Source organism: Canis lupus, chromosome 1 (genome assembly GCF_048164855.1).
Source record: "Canis lupus baileyi chromosome 1, mCanLup2.hap1, whole genome shotgun sequence".
In the NCBI taxonomy this organism is placed as follows: domain Eukaryota; kingdom Metazoa; phylum Chordata; class Mammalia; order Carnivora; family Canidae; genus Canis; species Canis lupus.
Genome location: NC_132838.1, coordinates 103,075,274 through 103,095,308, shown reverse-complemented (window position 1 = coordinate 103,095,308; position 20,035 = coordinate 103,075,274). Strand labels below are relative to the sequence as shown.

The 20,035-nt window shown below is 52.9% G+C and overlaps 2 protein-coding genes and 1 pseudogene across 5 annotated transcripts; all 3 read right to left on the bottom strand.

Annotated features, from left to right (window-relative positions):
- Positions 1 to 338: 338 nt before the first annotated feature.
- DNAAF3 (dynein axonemal assembly factor 3) lies at positions 339 to 6,536 on the bottom strand. Its single transcript, XM_072843589.1, has 12 exons — positions 6,441 to 6,536; positions 6,241 to 6,329; positions 5,831 to 5,973; positions 5,377 to 5,470; positions 3,333 to 3,490; positions 2,862 to 3,044; positions 2,626 to 2,751; positions 2,409 to 2,531; positions 2,085 to 2,241; positions 1,357 to 1,471; positions 1,128 to 1,202; positions 339 to 1,037 (listed from the first exon to the last, which is right to left on the bottom strand). Exons 2-12 carry the CDS (start codon positions 6,323 to 6,325, stop codon positions 782 to 784), a joined length of 1,515 nt encoding a protein of 504 aa, XP_072699690.1. The 5' UTR covers positions 6,326 to 6,329; positions 6,441 to 6,536; the 3' UTR covers positions 339 to 781.
- Positions 6,537 to 7,587: 1,051 nt separating this feature from the next.
- LOC140642711 (large ribosomal subunit protein uL24-like) lies at positions 7,588 to 8,074 on the bottom strand (annotated as a pseudogene).
- Positions 8,075 to 11,225: 3,151 nt separating this feature from the next.
- Positions 11,226 to 18,046, bottom strand: SYT5 (synaptotagmin 5). 4 transcript variants are annotated; one of them, XM_072843571.1, is made up of 9 exons: positions 17,872 to 18,046; positions 16,669 to 16,792; positions 15,947 to 16,119; positions 14,280 to 14,399; positions 13,999 to 14,166; positions 13,284 to 13,451; positions 12,890 to 13,004; positions 12,494 to 12,627; positions 11,226 to 11,819 (listed from the first exon to the last, which is right to left on the bottom strand). In XM_072843571.1, exons 2-9 carry the CDS (start codon positions 16,745 to 16,747, stop codon positions 11,619 to 11,621), a joined length of 1,158 nt encoding a protein of 385 aa, XP_072699672.1. In that variant the 5' UTR covers positions 16,748 to 16,792; positions 17,872 to 18,046; the 3' UTR covers positions 11,226 to 11,618. The 4 variants fall into 4 exon arrangements, with proteins under 4 accessions (XP_072699672.1, XP_072699653.1, XP_072699663.1 ...); XM_072843552.1 differs by having other exon boundaries at positions 12,890 to 13,007; positions 17,872 to 18,045; XM_072843562.1 differs by lacking the exon at positions 17,872 to 18,046 and adding an exon at positions 17,211 to 17,348 and having other exon boundaries at positions 12,890 to 13,007.
- Between the last annotated feature and the right edge of the window lie 1,989 nt (positions 18,047 to 20,035).

Genomic DNA, 20,035 nt, shown 5'->3' with positions numbered 1-20,035 from the left:
TCCAGCAGACACAGGAGTTCAGGCCCCCAGCCCTTCCTCCCTCAGATGCAGGAGTTCAGGCCCCCAGCTCCTTGGTTCTTCAGACCCAGAAGTCTGGGGCTCATCCCCACACTAAACAGTGATCTCCATGAGAGCTATGATCAGTTTCTGTGTCCCAAACCTGTTAGCCACTCAATAAATTTTGTTGATTTATGTGACGATCCAGGTATGGTCCAGACTCTCAGGCAATAACAGCCCAGAGAAATCCACTTGGAACTAGGTCTCCTCTCTTAACCACCCTAGCCCCTTCCCTGTCCCAGCCCTGGAGACAAAAGTGAAGACAAAGACACAAGGGCACATGAAGAAGAGGACACCACTCTTTTTATCTGGACTATGTGGGTGTGGACCAGCCCTGGAAAGCAGATTCCCCCAACCCTCAGGTAAAATAGGACCTCTGAGGACAAGAAAACCACATAGAGGGCCTGAGACTCAGGGCCGGATCTCTAGAGTCTCAAGAATGGAATGTGGAACCCTGAAAGAACACTCTAGAATTCTAGGAACAGAATATAGAATCCCAGGAAGGTAATCTGAAATTCTAGGGACACCGCTGGAGCTGTTGGAGAATATTGAGAGTATACCCGAGTGAATATTCTAGAGGCAAGCTCTACTTCCAGGACCTGACCTTAGAGGTCAGAGATGGGGGACTGGATATCTGGGAATGGGGTCAGACTCTCTGTGGGTGGAGCCAGAACCTTGGGGAGTAGAGCTGGAGTTTGAGGGGTTCTGAGCGCAGTTTGAGGGGCTAAGAGGGTGGGGTCCCGCCTTTGAGAGGCTGACTCTGGTTCTCAAGGGCCGGAGCCAGGGTGTCAGGGGGCGGAGTCATGGATTCCGAAGCTGAGTCAGTGTGCTGGCCAGCAGAGTCCAAGGCTTTGCAGAAGCGCGCAAAGGTCTCCGAGGGCCTGGCCTGGGGTGGGGGCGTGAATCCAGCCGCCTGAGCTAACTCTCCAACCCGGGCAGCAAAGCCCTGCAACTGCTCCTGCCTCAAGTCCACCAGGTACCTGAAACAAGGAAGGGGTATGTTAGGGGGTCCCCGGCTGTGAGCCCAGGGCTGGATATTCCCTGCCCTGCGCTCCCACTGGCTGGCTCACCGGGCCAATTCCACCACCAAGCGTCCTCCGGGGGCCACACAGGCCCCGAGATCGGGGCTGAGAAGATGCACCATCCTGAGTAGAGAAAAGTGAGGGCTGAGGGCTGAGACTTAGACTTTCAGGTCCTGAGGGAGTAGTGGGGCCAGGGAATCTGGGTGCTGACTGAGGAGGGGCTGAGGGCCAGGATTTCTGGGTGTGAGGGCAGAGGAGCCAGAGACCTCTTTCTTACCCACAGGCCACATAAAGCAGCTGGAACCGTCCCTTGTAGCAGCTCTTGTGGTGAAGGGTTTCTGCAGAGCCGAGAGGCAGGAAGCGCACAGTGAAGAATCCCGGGGCAGAGGCAGCTGGGGATGAACCCGCAGTTAGGCAGGCACACCAAGCTTGGAGATAATGCTCCTTGCCTACCTGTCTTGAAGCCCTTTCTCATCATCTCTCGTAGATGGATTCCTGGAAAGTTCTAGGAAGGTCAGCCCAGCAAGCAGAGATCCATTTTACAGACTAGGCAACTGAGGCTCAAGAGAGGGAAAGAGCGGGTGGCCCATGGCCATAAGGGTCATCCAGACACTCAGGAAGAGCCAGGTTAGGTGATGGTTACCAGGGCGCAGGACCAGAATCAGGGCAGGGGAAGGGTCTCTCCACGGGTGGGCTGGGCCCCAGCACCCTGTTAGAATACTCTAGCCGCAGGTAGGATTAGAATTCTGTTGGAATTCAGAATGATAACAATGGTGTCAAGATTGAGGAAAGGGAAAGAAATACAAAAAAAGAAAAAGACATATCAGGAACAGGAGATCACTTGTCCAGTCGTTGGAAACCATATCATTACGCACTTGGAGCTGAAAGACCTGGAACCTAACGCCCAGGATGGGGGTCCAGGTTCCACTCTTTCCCTGGGGGATGATGTGACCCCTTTACCACCCAATTCGCATTTCAAGGGGGTCAGCGAACCAGGACGCTTACTACGCTCTGGGCTTGCACCCTCGCCATCCTCGCGATCCCCGCGATCCTCGCCCTGGCACATCTGCTCGGGGTTTCCCTGGGTGTTTCTCGGGCGCCCCCAGGCGGCCATCTCTCGGAATAGCTCCGTCACGTTGTGCTGAGTGATCTCCCCAGCAGTCTGGGGAGAGAAGGGGCGCAGCCAGGATGACGCGGCTGGGCCTAGAGTACACCATCCCTCCCCGGAACGCCCAGTGCGAGGTGTGTGCTGGCGAGGGGGGCGGTTAAAGTACAGAGGGGCGAGGCCTCGAAAGCCCTCCCTCAGCCCCAGCACCTGCAGTCACACACCTTGACCGGCTGTCCGTTGCTGGTCCGCAGGAGGCTCTCATCGTCTGTTTCGATGCCAAAGGCCACGAATGGCCCCGTGGCGATGTCCCCCCAGTAACCGCGTGCTGCGATACGCTCCCCGTGCTGGAGAGAAAAGGCACGTGAGGTCAATGTTGGAGACCCCGGTTCCCGTGTCACTGAAAAGAAGCACTGGCCCGGGCAGGGAGAGGACACGTACATGGCTCAGGAAGCGACCCGACGCAAGGGTCCGGTTTGGCACATGATAGGCGCTGGAGTCTCTGAGTTCAAAGGCGACACCCGTGTCCCTCCAACGCCGGAACTCGCGAGTGTGGATGACTCGGGCCTGGATAGAAGGCCCGAACGAACAGGTCTAAGCAAATCTGGTATATGGGCCCCCAGTCCCACCTCCCTCGGACCCCGGAGTCCGGGCCCCCAGCCTCCCAGCCCCCTCACCCCGCGATCGTGCAGCTTCATGTGCAAGTCCCAGTCGCTGACACCGTGCCGGGCGTCGTAACGGGAGCCCAGGTAGTGACGCAGCCTGGAGTCCCAGAAGCGACTCATGGGGAAGGCCTCGGGCTCCTTCTCTCCGCCCGCCCAGAAGCGGAACACAGCCTCCAGGGCGTCGCGCTCACGGAACTGCACGGCCGGCACGCGGGAGGTTGGGGGGCGGGGAGAGAGTAAGGGGGAGGAAGCTGCAGGGAGAGCCGGATCTTCTGCTTTACCCTCCCTCCCACCCCAGGGCGCGAGGAGGATTCTCCCATTTCTCAGAAGAAACTGCAGTTCCGAGAGTAGAAGCCACCACCTAGGTCACATCCCCCAGTGACAGCTGGGGGGCTGGGGTTCGAACGCCATCAACGAAAACCCTTTTGGGCTTCCCATTTCCATTCTTCCCGTGGCCATCGGGATCCTGGGCAGTGGCGGCACCTTGAGGGCGCCTAGGCTGAGCCAGGGCAGCTGCTCCTCCAGGCGGTCCGGCTCCGGGACCAGGTGCGCCAGGCGGTCGGCTTGCGCGCGCACGAAGGCGGCCACCTGGGGGCGCAGCAGCGCGTTCCCCCACACCTCCAGGAAGGTCTCGCTTCTCTCTGGGGTAGGGGTAAGGGGGCGGGAAGAAGGAGAGAGGGTTAGTGGACAGAGCAGTCGAGTGAACCCAGAAATGAGACTCGTGTGGCTGACGCACACCCTCTTTAATCTTATTATGTCATAGTCATGTGAGTATAAGGGACACTGGCCAAATCCCCATCCATCCCCCAGACTCTAAGAGTCACTTACACCCAACCTAAGTCTCCTCCTAGTCTTCCCCACCCACCAGATGAGCCCAGTCCTGCAGCTCATGTTTGAATTTTCCTCACGTTATAAAAGAAAAAGTTATGTATAGATGGAGATGGAAATGGAGATTTATGCATGTTAAAATATTATAGTGTTAAATTGTTCCTTTTTAGTTAGGAATCTTACCAGAGAACTATTCATCTTTAGTTGTATACAGGTTTATATCTATATCAATGTATCTCTATCAATATGTAAATTGTTTCCTTTAGTGGTTTAAGAATCCTGTAATAGAGAACTATATACCTTTAGTTAGATAGCTAGGCTCAGAGCCTTTTATGAGGTACACTGTGACATGTGTGCAGTGTATTCTGAATGCTCTGAGCTATTAACAACTACCCTCCAAGGTCGTGAAAACAATGATGATCAGTAAGAGGTACTGAGCCTATATCATAAGCCAGGAGCTATGCATTGTTTTTGGTTTTTTTTTTTTTTCTAATTGAATCCTCACAAGAACTCTATGGGGAAAGAACTTTTAGGATCTCCCTTTTATCAATGTAGAAACAATGTGGGCCCAGAAAGGGACAGATAGTAGCCCCAGGTCACTCAGCAAGCAGAGCCAGAATTTGTTTGTTTTTTTTTTTTTAAAGGCAGTATTAATGTTTTTTTTTTAATTTTTATTTATTATTTATGATCGTCACAGAGAGAGAGAGAGGCAGAGACATAGGCAGAGGGAGAAGCAGGCTCCATGTACCGGGAGCCCGACGTGGGATTCGATCCCGGGTCTCCAGGATCACGCCCTGGGCCAAAGGCAGGCGCCAAACCGCTGCGCCACCCAGGGATCCCTTTTTTTTTTTTTTTTTTTTTTTCCGATGCAAGCGCACGAGGGTTTATTAGCAAGCTCGAGCTTGGGTCCAAGTATACCCGACACAGCGGAGCAGGGACTTGGACCCAGAGCCAGAATTTGAACAGACTGTCTCAAGTCCAGACTTGGCTCCAGACACTGGGCCAAAATCATTGCCATCATGAGATCATGATTCCTGCCACCCTGCCCCTTCTCTTCGTCCTCCTCCTCCCAGGGCTGCGTCTTCAAGGCAGACTCCCTGAGATTCATGCCTCCAACTGAGGACATTCGGACCTGTAGGAAGGCTCTGAAAAGGACTGAACTCAGTTCTGCCAAACCTTCCCCACATCTGGGGGACCCACTACCTCTTAAGAAGTCCTTTGATTTCTTTTGGTCCTCTCCTGTGCTAGGAGCTTTTGAATGCTTACCCTGTGCCATGCATTGTGCTGACAGCTTATGTGCATTTTCTCCTGGAATCCTCTCTCTCTCTCTTTTTTTTTTAAAGATTTTATTTACTTATTTATTCATGAGAGACACACAGAGAGAGGCAGAGGGAGAAGCAGACTACCTGTGGGGGAGCCCCATGTGGGACTCGATCCTGGGACCCCAAGATCACAAGCTGAGCCAAAGGCAAATGCTCAACCGCTGAGCCATCCAGGCGTCCCTGGAATCCTCTCAATGGCTCTAGGAGGTATATTTAGCCCCATTGTACAGGTGGGAAGAGTTGAAGCCCTAAGCCTGACAAACTAGTGAACAAGTGATGCAGTAGGTAGCTAAAATGTTTACATATTGATATGCCAGAACCCCTGCAGGCAGGGGGAAGAGGCTGCGGGCCAGAATGTCTGGGTCCTTGCAACTGACCTTGCAACCCCATCTTCTCAGGTTCCTCTAAAGCTAGGCTGAAGATCAGCATGTGTCGGGCCACAGCTTCCAGATTATTCTCTAGCACATAGAACTGGAAGATAGATAGAGCAAAATGACTCTGAGATCTGTATCCCTGGCTCCTTGGAGACCCAGGGATGGAAGACTTCAGCCTCCTGCCTCCAGAGGACCCAGGCATCCTGTACACTGGCCCCTTTCCTTCAAACACAGGAGTCTGGGCACTCAAACCCTCCTCCCCACCATTATTCAGGGACCGCGAATCCTTAGGCTCTTCCTCCCACTTGAACTCGAGTCCCCAACCCTGAAGTCTAGGTCCCCAGCTTCTACCTCCCTCAGACCTAGCAGTCCAGGCCTCCAGCTCTCTTTCCCTTCAAGGACTCAGGAATCTGGGCTCTCATCTTCATCCTCCTCCCTCCCCAGAATCCCAGCTCACGTGTAACCTCCTGCGAGGCCACAGCGCCGCCCGGGCCAGGGTCCGAAGCAGGTGCCGCCCATCCACGGAGCCCACGAGCAGTACATCTAACTCGGGGGTCCTGGGCTCGGTATTGTCCCGCAAGTCTGAGTCCACAGGAGGACCTGGCAAGATGACACGGGCTGGGGTCTGTGGCCTGAAGAGTGCCCCAGAACGGTGGACTACAACTCCCAGTAGAACTCGCACGCCTGGCCTACGTTCCCAAGGGAGCTGTGCCTCTAAGCATTCTGGGACTCGTAGTCCTCAGAGGCCACTTGGGCTGCCCAGTGAGGGGCGGCGCCGCCATTGGAGCCTCGGAGAACGTTAGGGCGCCGCCTGCCAGGCTGGGAAGGCAGCCGCCTTGTCAGATATGGTCCAGCGTGGGGACTCACTCTCAGCCTGCAGGTCCAGCGCCGGGGACAGGCCCCACCAGGATACGGAGCCGAAGCCTGCGCCGGAGCCCGCCGGCGTGGTCATCGCCCTGCAGAACAGACATCCTGGGAGTCCCCAGACATGATCCTTGCGTCGCCCCGCATGCCCCTCTCACCGCCCCTCACGTCTCGGCCCTCTCCTCCAAGTGACACCCCCTCACCTCTACCCTTCCAAAGACTCCCTCCCTGCTCGGTGCTGCGCTCGGTTCCGCACCGCGTACACACACTGCCTACCCCCCCTTCCTTCTCGACCAATCAGCCAATGGGAGTACGCGGGTTGGCACCGGTGCGATCAACTGACCAATGGGAGCGAGCGAGGCACGACTGCTATGAACTTTTGGCCAATGGGAGAGCTCGCGGACGTGGAGGGTGTGTGGACGCGGTTGTCATGACGATGGCGCGGGCGAAGAAAGAGGGGGGCCGGGGGAGGCTGGGGCGGGGCCTGGGGAAGTCCACATCTCTGAGATGGAGAAGGTAGGAGCCGATTCAAATTGATACACAACTGAAAAAAAAAAAAAAAAAAGAACTGAACAGAATATTGATTAATTCAAATTAAAGTGAGGCTGCCTGGACCTCCTCTGTGTCCCCTTCCACCCCACACCGTGATCCTACCACCCAGGCGGGAAATGCAGCAAGGTGCTGGTGCTAGCTAGACTGGCCCCTGGCTGCTCAATTGTCAGGAATTTTGCAACCTGGCTGTTACCCACAGTCGTTGCTGAAAATTAAACTGACTTACTAATTCCTAAAATTAAACTCAAATTAAATGCATTATCTTAAAATAAAGGCAATACAGGGATCCCTGGGTGGCTCAGCCGTTTAGTGCCTGCCTTCGGGCCAGAGCATGATCCTGGAGTCCGGGGATGAGGGATCGAGTCCCACATCGGGCTCCCTGCATGGAGCCTGCTTCTCCCTCTGCCTGTGTCTCTGCCTCTGTGTGTGTGTCTCTCATGAATACATAAACAAAATCTTTAAAAATAAATAAATTTTAAAAATAAAATAAAGGCAATATATACTCAAAACTCATCACATCTTATTTTACTATATTTTCCTATTGCTGGTGGTCTTAAGGTTTTTTTACATCAATTGTATTCAAATGAAGGAAATAATATTTTATTTTAACGCAATCGTTTTAAAAAATCAAATTGGCAAACTAGGACCACTGGCTGCCTATTTTTCTAAATAAAATTTTATGAGAACCAGGGCCAGGAGTAGTATGAAGAGGGGTGGTCCAAGTGCACAGTCAGACCTTGTCTTTAAAATTTTTATATTTTATCCATCGTTGATTTCTTTCTTTTTTTCATTTTAAGTTTTTATTTAAAGTCACTTAAGTTACTTTACTCCTGCATCTTCTCAATGGTTTCTTCCTTATATTTGCCCTTTTCCTCTCCTACTTGGCGAGATTTGGCTTTATGCTCAAGGATCTTTTTGCGGTCTTTGTCCAGTTTTAATCTAGTGATAACCACTTTGCTAGGGTGAATGCCCACGTGGACAGTTGTGCCATTTGCCTTCTCTGCTGTACTTGTTCAATGTAGATGACATAATTCTTCCTGTAAACCTGAACTATTTTGCTGATTTGCTGACCTTTGTAGTGTCCTCGCACAACCTGCACTTCATCATCCTTCCGGATGGGCATGGGCCGCATGTTGTACTTCTGCCTTGGCTCTTTGGAAAGCGGGGAAGACATGATCTTCCTGCGAATGTGGGAAGGCGCATTGAAATGCCGCTTACGATTTTTGCTTCGGTCAGAAGTCACAAACGGATTGAACTTCATATTGGCTGCTGGCGCCTCGGCGATGGCCGCCCATCGTTTATTTCTTTTCCCTTTTTTTGGGTTTTTTTTTTATTTTAAAAATATTGTATTAAAATTCTATTTATCTTGATGAATGGTGTTGTTTTTCTTTTTTTAAAGAGTCCATGCGGGACTCCATCTCAGGACCCTGGGATCAAGTCCTGAGCCAAAGGCAGATGCTTAACCACTGAGCCACCCAGGTGCCCACCACTGAGCCATGCAGGTGCCCCTGAATGGTGGTTTTGTTTTGTTTCCTCAGCTTTGCCTTAAAATGTGGAACCTTTATCTTGACCCTGGGAAATACTATGTTACTGTATGATAGAATACTAATAGACATCACCTCTGGACTTTATATTCAGTTACTTCATTTAGACAAATCAGTCACTTTTTCTGTGCCTCAGTTTTCTGCTCCGTAAATTATGAATGGTAACATGCAGCTGGCAGTGATGTGATGCATTGAAAGGGGTCCATCTGAGGACAGAGGACAGTCTGAGGACAGTTCTGGGCACTGGGAAGTGAAGCTGAGGTCTCTGCACACCATGCAGGACTCACTGGCCTTCTGGCTCTTTTGAGAACACACCAAGCCTGTTCCTGCCCCAGGGCCTTTGCAATTTAGGGTTCCTTCTGCCTGGAATTCTTTTTGCCTTCATCTTATTTTTATTGTGGTAAAATACATGCAACATAAAACTTTTTTAAAGATTTTTTTAATTTATTCATGAGAGATACACAGAGAGAGAGGCAGAGACACAGGCAGAGGGAGAAGCAGGCTTCCTGCAAGGAGCCTGAAGTGGGACTCGATCCCAGATCCTGGGATCATGCCCTGAGCCAAAAGCAGATACTCAACCACTGAGCTACCCAGGCATTCCATGCAACATAAAGTTTAATGACATTTAGTATATTGACAATATTCTGCAGCCAACACCACCATCTACTTACAGAGCTTTCTCATCGTTCCGTAAGGAAGTCCTGTATTCATTAATCAGTCACTTTCCATTTCTCCCTCTCCCTAGTGCAGCAAACCACAAACCTACTTTTTTTTCTCTCTGTGGATTTGCTTATTCTGAATATTTCATACAAATGTAATCATATAATCTGTGGCCTTTTATTTCTGACTTCTTTTGCTTACAATCAAGCTTCATTTTGCTGTAGCATGAAATTGGTACAAACATTCCTTTTTATGACTGAATAATATTCCATTGTATTCCCCTCTTATCTTTGCAAGCCTCATTGCTTCTTGTCATTCAAAGCACAACTCAAACATTACCTCTTTAGGAAATTTGTCCCTGATTGCTCTTTCTAAATTATCTCAGCTCTCACTAGTTTACTTCCCAATACAGTCCACTATTTGTAATGATTTTATTTTTCTCACTTGTCTGCTCTCTTGAGACACAATACCAGGGCCCCCAATGTCATCATTTAACTCAGAACATATTCAATCCCAAGATTTAGAGACAGATTTCCTGGCTGTATGAGCCTAGGCAGGTCCTGTTACTTCTCTGAGGCAATGTCTTCGTTTGTCAACTGGGAATAATAATCATGTCTATTTCATGGGGTGGTTGTGAAGATTATTATTAGCAGGAGTAGCAGTAATAGTAACAATAGTAATACCTCATGTTGTTTTCATAAAGATGTCCCCTCATTCACTCATACATGAGAAACTACCGCATCTGGGATGCCTGGGTGGCTTAATGGTTGAGCGTCTGTCCCTGGCTCAGAGTGGGATCCTGGGATCCTGGGATCAAGTCCTGCATCTGGCTTCCTGCAGGGAGCCTGCTTCTCTCTCAGCCTACGTTTCTGCCTTTCTCTTTCTGTCTCTCATGAATGGATGGATAGATAGATAGATGATGATAGATAGATGATAGATAGATAGATAGATAGATAGATAGATAGATAGATAGATAATCACTGCACCCCCTTGAAGAAATTTGTTAAATCGCATGGACATCACAATCTGTAACTGACCAGATTTCCCTTTTCCCTGATGGTTGGCCATCAAGGAGCTCAGTGCAAATTAATACTTTGCCCTTTCTTTAGTACATGGGGCAAACTTTTGTCTCATTTCCACTTAACCTGTTGGTCCAAGAGCTCTCTTGCCAAATTTCATGGACCTTTATCTACCACCTGAAAACCTGTCTGAGATGAGAGGAGGGAGAGGCCAAGGAAATGACTGTCTTTCCTAGACACAGGTTAGGAAGCAGAATTTGTTGAAGGAAGGAAGAGGTGGAACCGTTGGCTTTCCCTGCATAGTTCTGTTATTTCTCCCAGTCTCTGGGTATTCCCAGACTCTGCATATCTACTTTGTCTCGGTGATGAGAGTACATCGCTTGGAGGTCAAGTCCAGATCTACATCAACTCGGGGTTTCCAGCATCTAACAGAAGCTGCCACAGTGAAGATCTCGGAAAACAGAATGGATGAATAATGGAAGAAAGAAGGGAAGAGGGGAAAATATGAGTATGAAAATCTTTTTTTGGGCAGCCCAGGTGGCCCAGCAGTTTACCGCCACCTTCAGCCCAGGGCATGATCCTGGGGCCCCGGGATCGAGTCCCACATCAGGCTCCCTGCACAGAACCTGCTTCTCCTCCTGCCTGTGTCTCTGCCTCTCTCTCTCTCTCTGTTTCGCTTGTGAATTAAAAAAAGAAAAAGAAAGAAATTCTTTTAAAGATTTTATTTATTTATTCACGAGCGATAAAGAGAGAGAGGCAGAGACACAGGCAGAGGGAGGAGAAGCAGCCTCTATGCAGGGAGCCCGATGTGGGACTTGATCCCAGAACTCCAGGATCAGGCCCTGAGCAGAAAGCAGATGTTCAACCGCTGAGCCACCCCGGCGTCCAATGAGTATGAAAATCTATGTAAGGTACAGGTGTGGGAGCGGATTAAATTTGTGAGCAGTAAGTGATTCTCATGGACTCCTCATAACAAACATACAGGAGGTATTGTTACAACTATTTTTTCACCGGAGGAAACCCAGGCTCTGAGGGATGCTTGAATGAATAAATGAATACATGGATGATGGGTGGGCAGGCCAGGTTCCCTCAGTATGTTTCCAAGATGGGCCCTTGGGGGGGCCCTTCTTGCCCTTGGGGGATCCCACTCTCTTGTTCCCCTGGCCCCTGCCCTGCCCCCTCCACCCCATCAGTAAGCACCAGGCCAGGCCACCAAAGTTGCTGAGTATTTATTTGGTCCCAGGAATGGTGTAGAAATCTGACTAGGGATGGGAGCGGGTGATCCAATGCAGGAAGAGGGGCACTGGGAGCAAAGGGGGTAGTAGGCTGGGTCACTGATTGTCAAAGCAGAGAGTGGGAGACTGGGGTGGGGGCAGGCCAGACTGTTCCCCTCCCCCAGGGGTCCCTGGGGCTTCTGAGTATGTGCTTGGTGGGAGAGTTGGCAAGTCACTGCGACTGGTACAAAGGGGAATGGGAAGGCAGGAATGGGGCAGGTTCGGCTGGTCAGCGGTCAGAGAAGGCTTCAAGGTAGACCTGGGTGTGGCTCTGGCCAGGAGTCTGAGATCAGGGGCTCAGTCCAGGCTTGGCAAGGGGCTTGAGGTGGGGATCAGGGTGCAGGCAGCGGCCTCACTCGGTCAGGGGGCCGCAGAGAGTGCCACTGGGCAATGGGCCGCCGGGGGTTGGCCAGCATGTCTGCCCAGTGCCGCAGGCCAGCTCCCCCAGCCGCCGCCCCAACAGCCACCCTCCCGATGGCCTCGTTCTTGCCTAGCTTGTCATAATCCAGCACAGTCAGCTCCACCTGGACCTTCTGGAGACAGGAAAAGACAGGGTTTGGGAAGAAGGCATGGCAGAGAGGGGCTCAGGTATCATTGCCAAGGAGACCCTGTCCCTAACAATCTGAGGTCTTAGGGGACTTGTTAGCACCCTGAGCTAAGGCCTGTCAGGGGACTCTAATGGTGGAGGGGATGGGAGGTGAAAGGAGGGACAGCCTCTATTACAGGGATGCTCTGGAGTCTTTCTTCCTCTGCCATGAGACTTCAAAGGAGCTAAACCCTCAGGACCCCATTGGTAAGGGGTTGTTAGGAGCCTTAGGGAACAGTCCTAAGGGGGGTAAACCTTCAGAACTCTGAAATATGTGCAGTGGCCAGGCCTGGGTCCTGGCTAGGCCCTGTTCCTGAACAGTTGTGGGGAAATCTTTTCCTTAGTACCCATAACTCCTGAGGGGGGTGCCCTTGGGGTATAAGGCATTCTGGTCTTGCTGGGGGTCAAGGTATCCTGGTTTTACTTGGAGGTGGGGCATCCTGGTCTTACTCGGAGGTGGGACAACCTGATCTTGCTTGGGGGTGGGGAGCCCTGGTCCTCTGAAGAGGAAACTGACTTCAGAAACACAACCTCAGGCTCCCAGGACCTGGTTTTAACGGTTGTTAAGGAGTCTCTCTTTCAGGCTGCTCTTCCAGGGGCTTTGGGTAGGTCTGAGCTCACCTGCACCTGGTCACAGGGCACTTCGAAACTGAAGGCTTCATTGTAATAGGGGTTCAGAGTGTTCTTCTTGATGGTGGTTTTCTTCTTACGCACCTTTTTGCCCCCCTGCAGCAGATGGACCTTGACATACGGATCTGGGCAGAAAAAGGAGTCTTATAGTCCCCCAGCTACAGAGTCCCTGGGATCATATTGAGGAGGATGCATGAGACTCTGCTTTGGAACAACACAGAGACAGTCTGTGCACCCCTCAGCTCTCTCTTACTGTGTCCAAAGCAAATCCATATCCTCCAGGGCAGTCTTGGACTCTCTCCACCAAGGGACTCCCAGGACCCAGAAGCTGCCAGAACCTTTGCTACAGAGCTCCCCATTACCACCATTTCCTTGCTTCCCACACACCTGAGAGCCCTCCTACGTCCATCTTCTTCAGGTTCTTAGCCTCCAGGACAATGACGGTAAGCTTACCGGCCGTAGGGACGTAGCGGAGGGAGAAGCAAATGTCACCTAGTTTCTCCTGCTAAAAGACGGAGAGGGACCCATCGCTGGAGCCCTGCTTCACGTCCATCCCCTCTCGGACCTTCCTTCCCTCCCCCTCGCCTTAGAATGGAGTGGTCCAGTGAAGACCACAGTGGTACAATCCAAGGAGAAGTGGAGATGGTGACCTACCAGGACAGGCCCTGGGACTACCATCTGCATCAGGTGTAATGACTGGAGCCCTGAGAGGCCTCTGATCTGATTGGCTGGGCTCACAGTGGGCTGGCTCAGCCGTGGGAGCATGGCCACGCGTGCTCACCTCCTCCCGTGGAGCAGCCTGCAGCTCGCGCCAGGCCAGCACTGGCCGCCCCAAGTCCACCGAACTCATGGGGACCCGCACCTCCCCAATGGCATCATTGCGGGAGAAGCGATCGAAGTCGTACACTGCCATGACGAGTACCCTGCCCCCCAGTTCCACGTAGGGGACCTAGATAAGGGGGCCACAGAGAAGAGAGCACAGGTGAAGAGTAGGAAGTAAGAGGGACAGGAAGCCGGGCACAGCACATCCAGGCAGAAGGTGGCAAGTTGGGCAACAAGGGTTCAAGAGAACAGTTGGGCGGAAATCTGTGGAACCCAAATGGGACAAAGGAACAGCCTGGGGGTCAGTAGTGCCCCAAGGGGACTGGGTTCTGTGTAAAAGTTCTCAGAGCTTGGGCAGCCCAGGTGGCTCAGCGGTTTAGTGCCGCCTTCAGCCCAGGGCATGATCCTGGAGACCAGGGATGGAGTCCCATGTCAGGCTTCCCCGCATGAAGCCTGCTTCTCCCTCTGCCTGTGTCTTGCCTCTCTCTGTGTGTGCGTGTGTCTCTCATAAATAAATAAACAAAATCTTAAAAAAAAAAAAAAAAAGTCCTCAGAGCTGGTAGCTGCTATCTGAGCTGTGGCTGCCTCCAGAAAAAGCTGAAGGGGTCGCTCCCCAGTATCTCAGGGACTGGGAGCAGGTTGCCAAGCCTGGAGCACAGAGGCCAGGAGCTCACCTTGAAGGCAAAGTTCTCCCCAAAGTGTGGGTTCAGTGTCTGCCGATGCACCTTGGTCTCATGCCGCCTCCGCTTGTCTGGCAGCAGGTACACCCTCACGTAGGGGTCGGAGGAGCCACCCAGGTCCAAGGCAGCCAATCCCTCAGCTTGTACAATGCCCACCAGCAGCTGAAAGGTGATGAGGGGACTTTAGTCTCGGCTTCCTTTCTGGAGCCTCCTCTAAAAGGGAGTTAGAACTCTCCGACCCTCCCTTCCACACCATCTCCCTCCTCCACACCCACCTGGCCACTCTGGAAATCATAATCAAGTGAGTACTGCAGCCGTCCTAGCTCATGCTTCTCTGCTGCCTGTGACCCTGGCCCAGATGGTGCTGGCTCCAGCTCCTCCACTTCTGGCTGCACCTTAAGGAGCCAGGAGCAAGAGTAGGTGAACTCTTCCCTTGATAGTGGTATCCTCCAGGCCCAGAAGCCAAGGGAGACTCACTGATCCCTCAGGCTACTGCTGAGCCCTTGCAGGCTAAGCAGAGCCAGTGTTTGATTAATGATGTCTGCCACAGGCAGGGCCTAGTCATAGTAACATGGATGCAGTACTTAGTCGAAGTTTGATGAATGACATCTGTTATGGGGGAGAACAGATACAGTGACATGTATTCAGTGTGTTTGTCATGCCTAGACTAGAAAAACAAGTACCAATCACACCTTGTTGTGTACAAGAAGGAGGCAGAAGATTTTATTTCACATGCTAATGGATGTACTAGGGTTGTTGTCCAAGTTGACATGTTGATTAATGACCTTGTCACAGAAAAACATGAAGGAGAAATGGTATATTTACCCTGTATTTGCCATTCTTTTTTTTTTTTTTTTGTATTTGCCATTCGAAGCTAGAACAAGACTTCTCCTTAACCTAAGCCACCAATTTTCAAAATTCAAGTGATCAGAATTTCCCTGAGAAATGTGGTAAAATGCCTTCACTTAGAGATTCTGATGCGGTAGGTCTGGAGCAAGACCCAGAATTTGTGTTTCCACAAGAACCTGAGGTGAGTCTGGCAGGTGGTCTTTGGACATCACTGGCTTGAGGGACAGGGATGGAGGCTGGACACCAGGACCCTAAAGGGTGATATTTACAACAGCCTTATGGGGTTATAATTACAACAGCTATTTGTTATGAAGGGAAGAGGGGAGATACTGGTTACAGACCATGAATGTGAGGCTCAGAGAAGGATAGTGAATTCCCCTAGGTCACAAAGCTGGGGGAGTGGTTTTTCTGGGTTGGAAACGTAGGATTGCCTGGTTCTGTGCTCAGACTCTTATATCTGTAACCTCTAATTTTCCACTCCGGTGGTTTCTTCCAACTCATGTTTCTTTCATTCTCTTGGGGCTGCCACACTAGCCTCTTCCCTGGCCTCCTTGCCCCAAATCTGGGTTCCAGAGGATTCATTCCAACACAAATTTTCTATGGTTCCCAATTGCCCTCCTGACATGGGACCACTGAGCTCTTCAGACATCTATTCTAGGGTGCAGTATATTTATATTCTGTGCTCCAGCTATTGTGAGATGCCTCAACATCTAAATTCTAGGCCTTGGCTCATGTTCCTCCCTCGAGCTACGATGTCCTTTCTGTTCTTGGCTATCTGTGTGTGTTCCTTGGGTCTCAACACAGGAAATACCTCTCTTTGGGAAGCATTCTTGTGCTCTCTAGGCTATCAGGTGGTTTCTCTGCACGCCGATACGCTCTGAGCTATCCCTAATGTGGCACATAGCACCCCGAATTGTGAGTGTCTGGCTTCCCCACCAGACTGGTTCTCACGAGAAGTGACTAGATGCAGCCCAGCTACAGAACCCCAGGGTCCAGGTCAGGGCTAAACACCTGGGGAGATGAGTGAATGAGGTGGGCATAGGAGGGAAGAGTGCAGGACAGGGCAGGGCTAAGGGGCCAGGCCAGGCCACACCTTGTCTATGTAACTCCGGCCCAGTTCTTTCACTTCCTGAAGGTGGACCTGGGCTTGGGCCTGGCTCTTCTTGCCCAACCGCCTCCGACAACGCTTCCGGTAGAGACAGAAACAGCAGCCAAAGAGGAGGAGGCCTGAGACCAGAAGGATGGCAGCCAGGGCCCAGGGTGGTACTGCAGAGGGCATGGAGACAACACTCATTGAAGCCCTAGGAAGCAAGCTGACTGATTCAGTCCGAATTACACGTGGAAGCTGGAATCCTGGCCTTGCTTCCCCTCCAGCCATTTCCAGTCCGTTATATTATCGTGTTTTCCTTCCCACTGCTCTCACCTCTAAAGCGATTTGATACCCTATTCTTGGCTGACACTATCCAGATGTTTTTGCCTGTTACCGGCACCTCCCCTTGCACCCCCATTCTAATTTCTACTCAACCCCTGACGCTTTTAAAAGCCATGCCCCTCCCCTGCCTCAGTTTCTCTATTTCTAAAAGAAAGCAAAAGTGACCCTTCCAATTCACAGTTCAAGATCCCATTCCATTACACACTCTGATTTGGTGCTCGATTTCCTTGCAAACCTGTTCCTTTCTACTTGACTTAGAGTCAAGTCCAGGATTCCGACGGCAATACCATTCGGATTTTCCCCGCCCGCCAGCCGAGTCCGAATCCCGCCCCCGAGAATCCCAGCCGGGCTTTCCCTCCGCTCTGGCCCCGAAACTCGCTCACCTGGGCCGTGGCGGATGCGACTGGAGTCAGGAGGCGTGTCGGGCGCTGGAAGCCCCGGGGTTGGGGGCTCCGAGAACATGGCGGCGGGGTCCTACGGTCCCTTCTGCGGAGGCACCCAAGAGCCCTAGCCCCCCACGCCCACCCCGTGCATTCATTGAAGCCGAACTGCGTTCGGAACAACGCGGGACTCCAATTCCCATCAGGCCCCTGGGCGACTGGCCGCCTAGGAATTAGCCAGCAGCCGCGAGGCATGCTGAGGGTTGTAGTATCAGCCTTCCCGCGGCGGAGGGCGGGCGCGGGGGGCAGGTTCCAGGACCTCGTTCCATCCCACAGGGACGCCCCCGCCCTGCCAGCCCCCCAGGAGTCCCGCCGACTTCTACCGCTTCCATTCCCTTCCACTGGCCTGAACCGGAAGTGGGCGAAGGCAGGCGTGGGAACCGGGGCCCTGGGTCGCCCCGAGCAACGGGTGGCTGATTCGGGCGGGGCCGGAGCTAGGATGGTTGCCCTGGCTGTTGCCAAGACAACGGGCGGGGCTGACGTACAGATGCAGAGTCCAGGCGCCGCAGGCTCGCTCCTCTCGCGGTCTGGACCTCAGCCCCGGACCCCGCGCGGAGCGAGCGTGGGGAGGGGGCAACCTCGGCCGTCTGTCCACGCGCCCACGGCTGGCTCCTCCCCGCACATCTGGCCCTGCGGGCGGAGCCTCGGGCTCCCCGGCCTCTCCGGCTCTGCGGAGGGCTCCCTGCCTCCGCTGCCCCGGCGGGGGGTGCGGTGGGGGGTGCATGGTGGGGGACGCGCATCCTTCCCGGCCTGCTGTCTCTCCAGCGCATCCCAAGCTCGGTCTTCACACCTGTCCTCGTGACCGCCTCGGCGCCCACCCCTCTCTCTCCATTCCCTATTTCTGTCCATCCCCCCACCCGCCTCTCGCCGCTCCTGTCTCTGTCTCCCTTGCTCTCTGCCTGTGGTCCGGGCTGTGTCTCCAGGGGTGTCCCACTCTCGCCCCCTGCCTGCGCCCCCTTCCCCTCTGCTCATTGTCTCCACACACCTGTCCCTAAATCCCAATCTTCCCTTTGCAGTCTCCAGCCCTCCCACGCCCTCTGTCCCCCCACCTCGCGCACACACACACACACACACACACTCACGCCTCGTCTCTCCAGGGATGGGGATGAGGAAGGGGCTTTGGGAGGGGGTCCCCAAGACTCCTACCTCTCGGCGGCTGGACTGGACCTTCTCTGGAGACACTCCGGCGCCAGCCCCGCCCGGACCCCGCCTCCGCACGCGGGCGGATGGCGCTGTCCTGGGTGCTGATCGCTGAACTCGGTGGGGCGGGGGCGCGGCAGAGCGGAGCCAGCCCGGGAGTGGTGGGTGGGTGTGTGTGCGCGCGCGCGCGTGCGTGCGTGCTAGGACTCGGGTACTGGGAGAGCCCCGGCCCGCCCCTCGGCCCGCCCCCAGCCAGGAACCACTAGGGCGTCCACGGATATTTTTCCTGGTCCCCGAGGATTTTCTGCTTTCTGATCCAGCTGTCTGGCATCCAGGCCCCATCTGCGCACCTCCACCCTCACCCCCGCCAGAATACCTGGTCCTAGGACCCCGGACACTCTCTCCTAGAACCCAAGGAGTCAGATATCCACACAAGACTGAGACACAAGACTCAGCGCGAAAGCCTCCAGTGAGTCTACCCCAGACCTCACTCCAGCACGAGGCCCAGGAAGCAAGCCCCCTATGTTCCTACTCAGGAAACGGCGTCCACACTGCCCAGACCCGGGACACAAGTGTGGACCTCCAACCCTCTCTGAAAGACTCAACCATCCAAACACATTTTTGGGGGGTGCAAAACTGTGGATCCCTCTAGCTATCCCCTAGGACATTTACCTCAGTTCCTGAACATTGGGAATCCAGCCCCACTCCCACCCCAGTATTATTTCTAGACCCAGAAATCCACTATAGCAAGCATCTGTAGGGAGAATAGTGATTTAATAAATTATGGGATAGAAGAAAAAGATATGTACAGGCAGTGGGGTGCAGGGAAATCTCTGATCCTAGAAGACTGATATGGTTTCTGAAGTAAAACATGGCATGGATCCTGCCTACCCTTGGTCCTGGGGGTAGCTAGCATTCCAGACTCTAGTTTCTTCTTTCTTCAGGATGCAGCTTACATCTCTAAGACCCTACAGCCTAGACCCCAGCCTCCTTCTCTCTCAAAGAATGAGGAAATCCTAACTCCCATCCCTCCCTCCTTTGAGGAGTCAGGAATCCAGGATACCTGCTTCCACCTGCCCTCTCTCCTCTAGGGAAACAGTTGAGGCTGTTCTCTACCCTCAGGACCCAGGAGTTTGGGAACCCAGCTGTCTGCTCTGCTGTCCCAGAGCTCCAGGAATCTGGGCTGAAGTGGGGATCCAGAGTTTATGTTTGGCTGGGCTGGGGTCTTAGCTTTCCTGAGGCTCAGATATTCTTATACAGTGGGTTTTCACATGCGGCCCCATTTTCTGTCAGGGCTTGGTCTGGCTGCTGGAGAAATCGTAGGATGCACTGGTGTAAGAAGACATACTGGGCCTGGGGAAGGACACGGTGTAGGGGGTGAGCCTTGGCCTGCTTTCCCCCAGGGCTCCCTCACCACCCGCATTGTGCCCTCAGAAGCCCCATCACCTCGGTCTGCACCATTAGAGGCCGGCTTTCCCTCATCTTCCTCACATAGTTGAAGGGCCTCACACATCGATCACGCTCCAGCTGCCGCAGCAGGACATCCAGGGCAATGAGAGTGCCCGTGCGGCCCACGCCAGCACTAGGCAGGAGGAACAAGAAGGGGTCAGGCCCCAGGAAGGGGGAGTCTTGGCTGATTGGAGGGATCTGTGTTTGGAGCTCCCAGAATCAGGGTATTGCTCAGCAAGGTAGCATTCTGGGGGATACGGTGTGAGTGGAGGTTATTTAACGGAGCGAAAACCACTGTGTATGACTGTGCCTTGAGTTCTTTCTGCCTGCTCGGTCTGGCCTCAAGTGCCCTAAATGCCCTTTTCATTTTCCTTGAGAAGTAGGAGCTGCCAGCACGACCATTCTACAGATGGGAAGTGGGGGCTGAGTGACAGGAAGTCACTTCTCTGTCCTGGGTCAGTCAGACAGTAAACCACAGAGTTGGAGTTCACAAATGAGAAAAAGAACTCCCAAGCTGATCATTCAAAAAAAAAATGTTTAAACATGTTAAAGAAAACAATTCTGTGGCATTTAGGATATTCACATTGTTGTGTGACCACCAGGTCTAATTAGTTCCCAGACGCTCCCATCTCCCCAGAAGGAGACCCTGTACCCATTAAGCAGTCGGCTCCCCCTGCACAGCTGTCCCCATCCCCTGGTGACCATCAACCTGTTTTTTGGC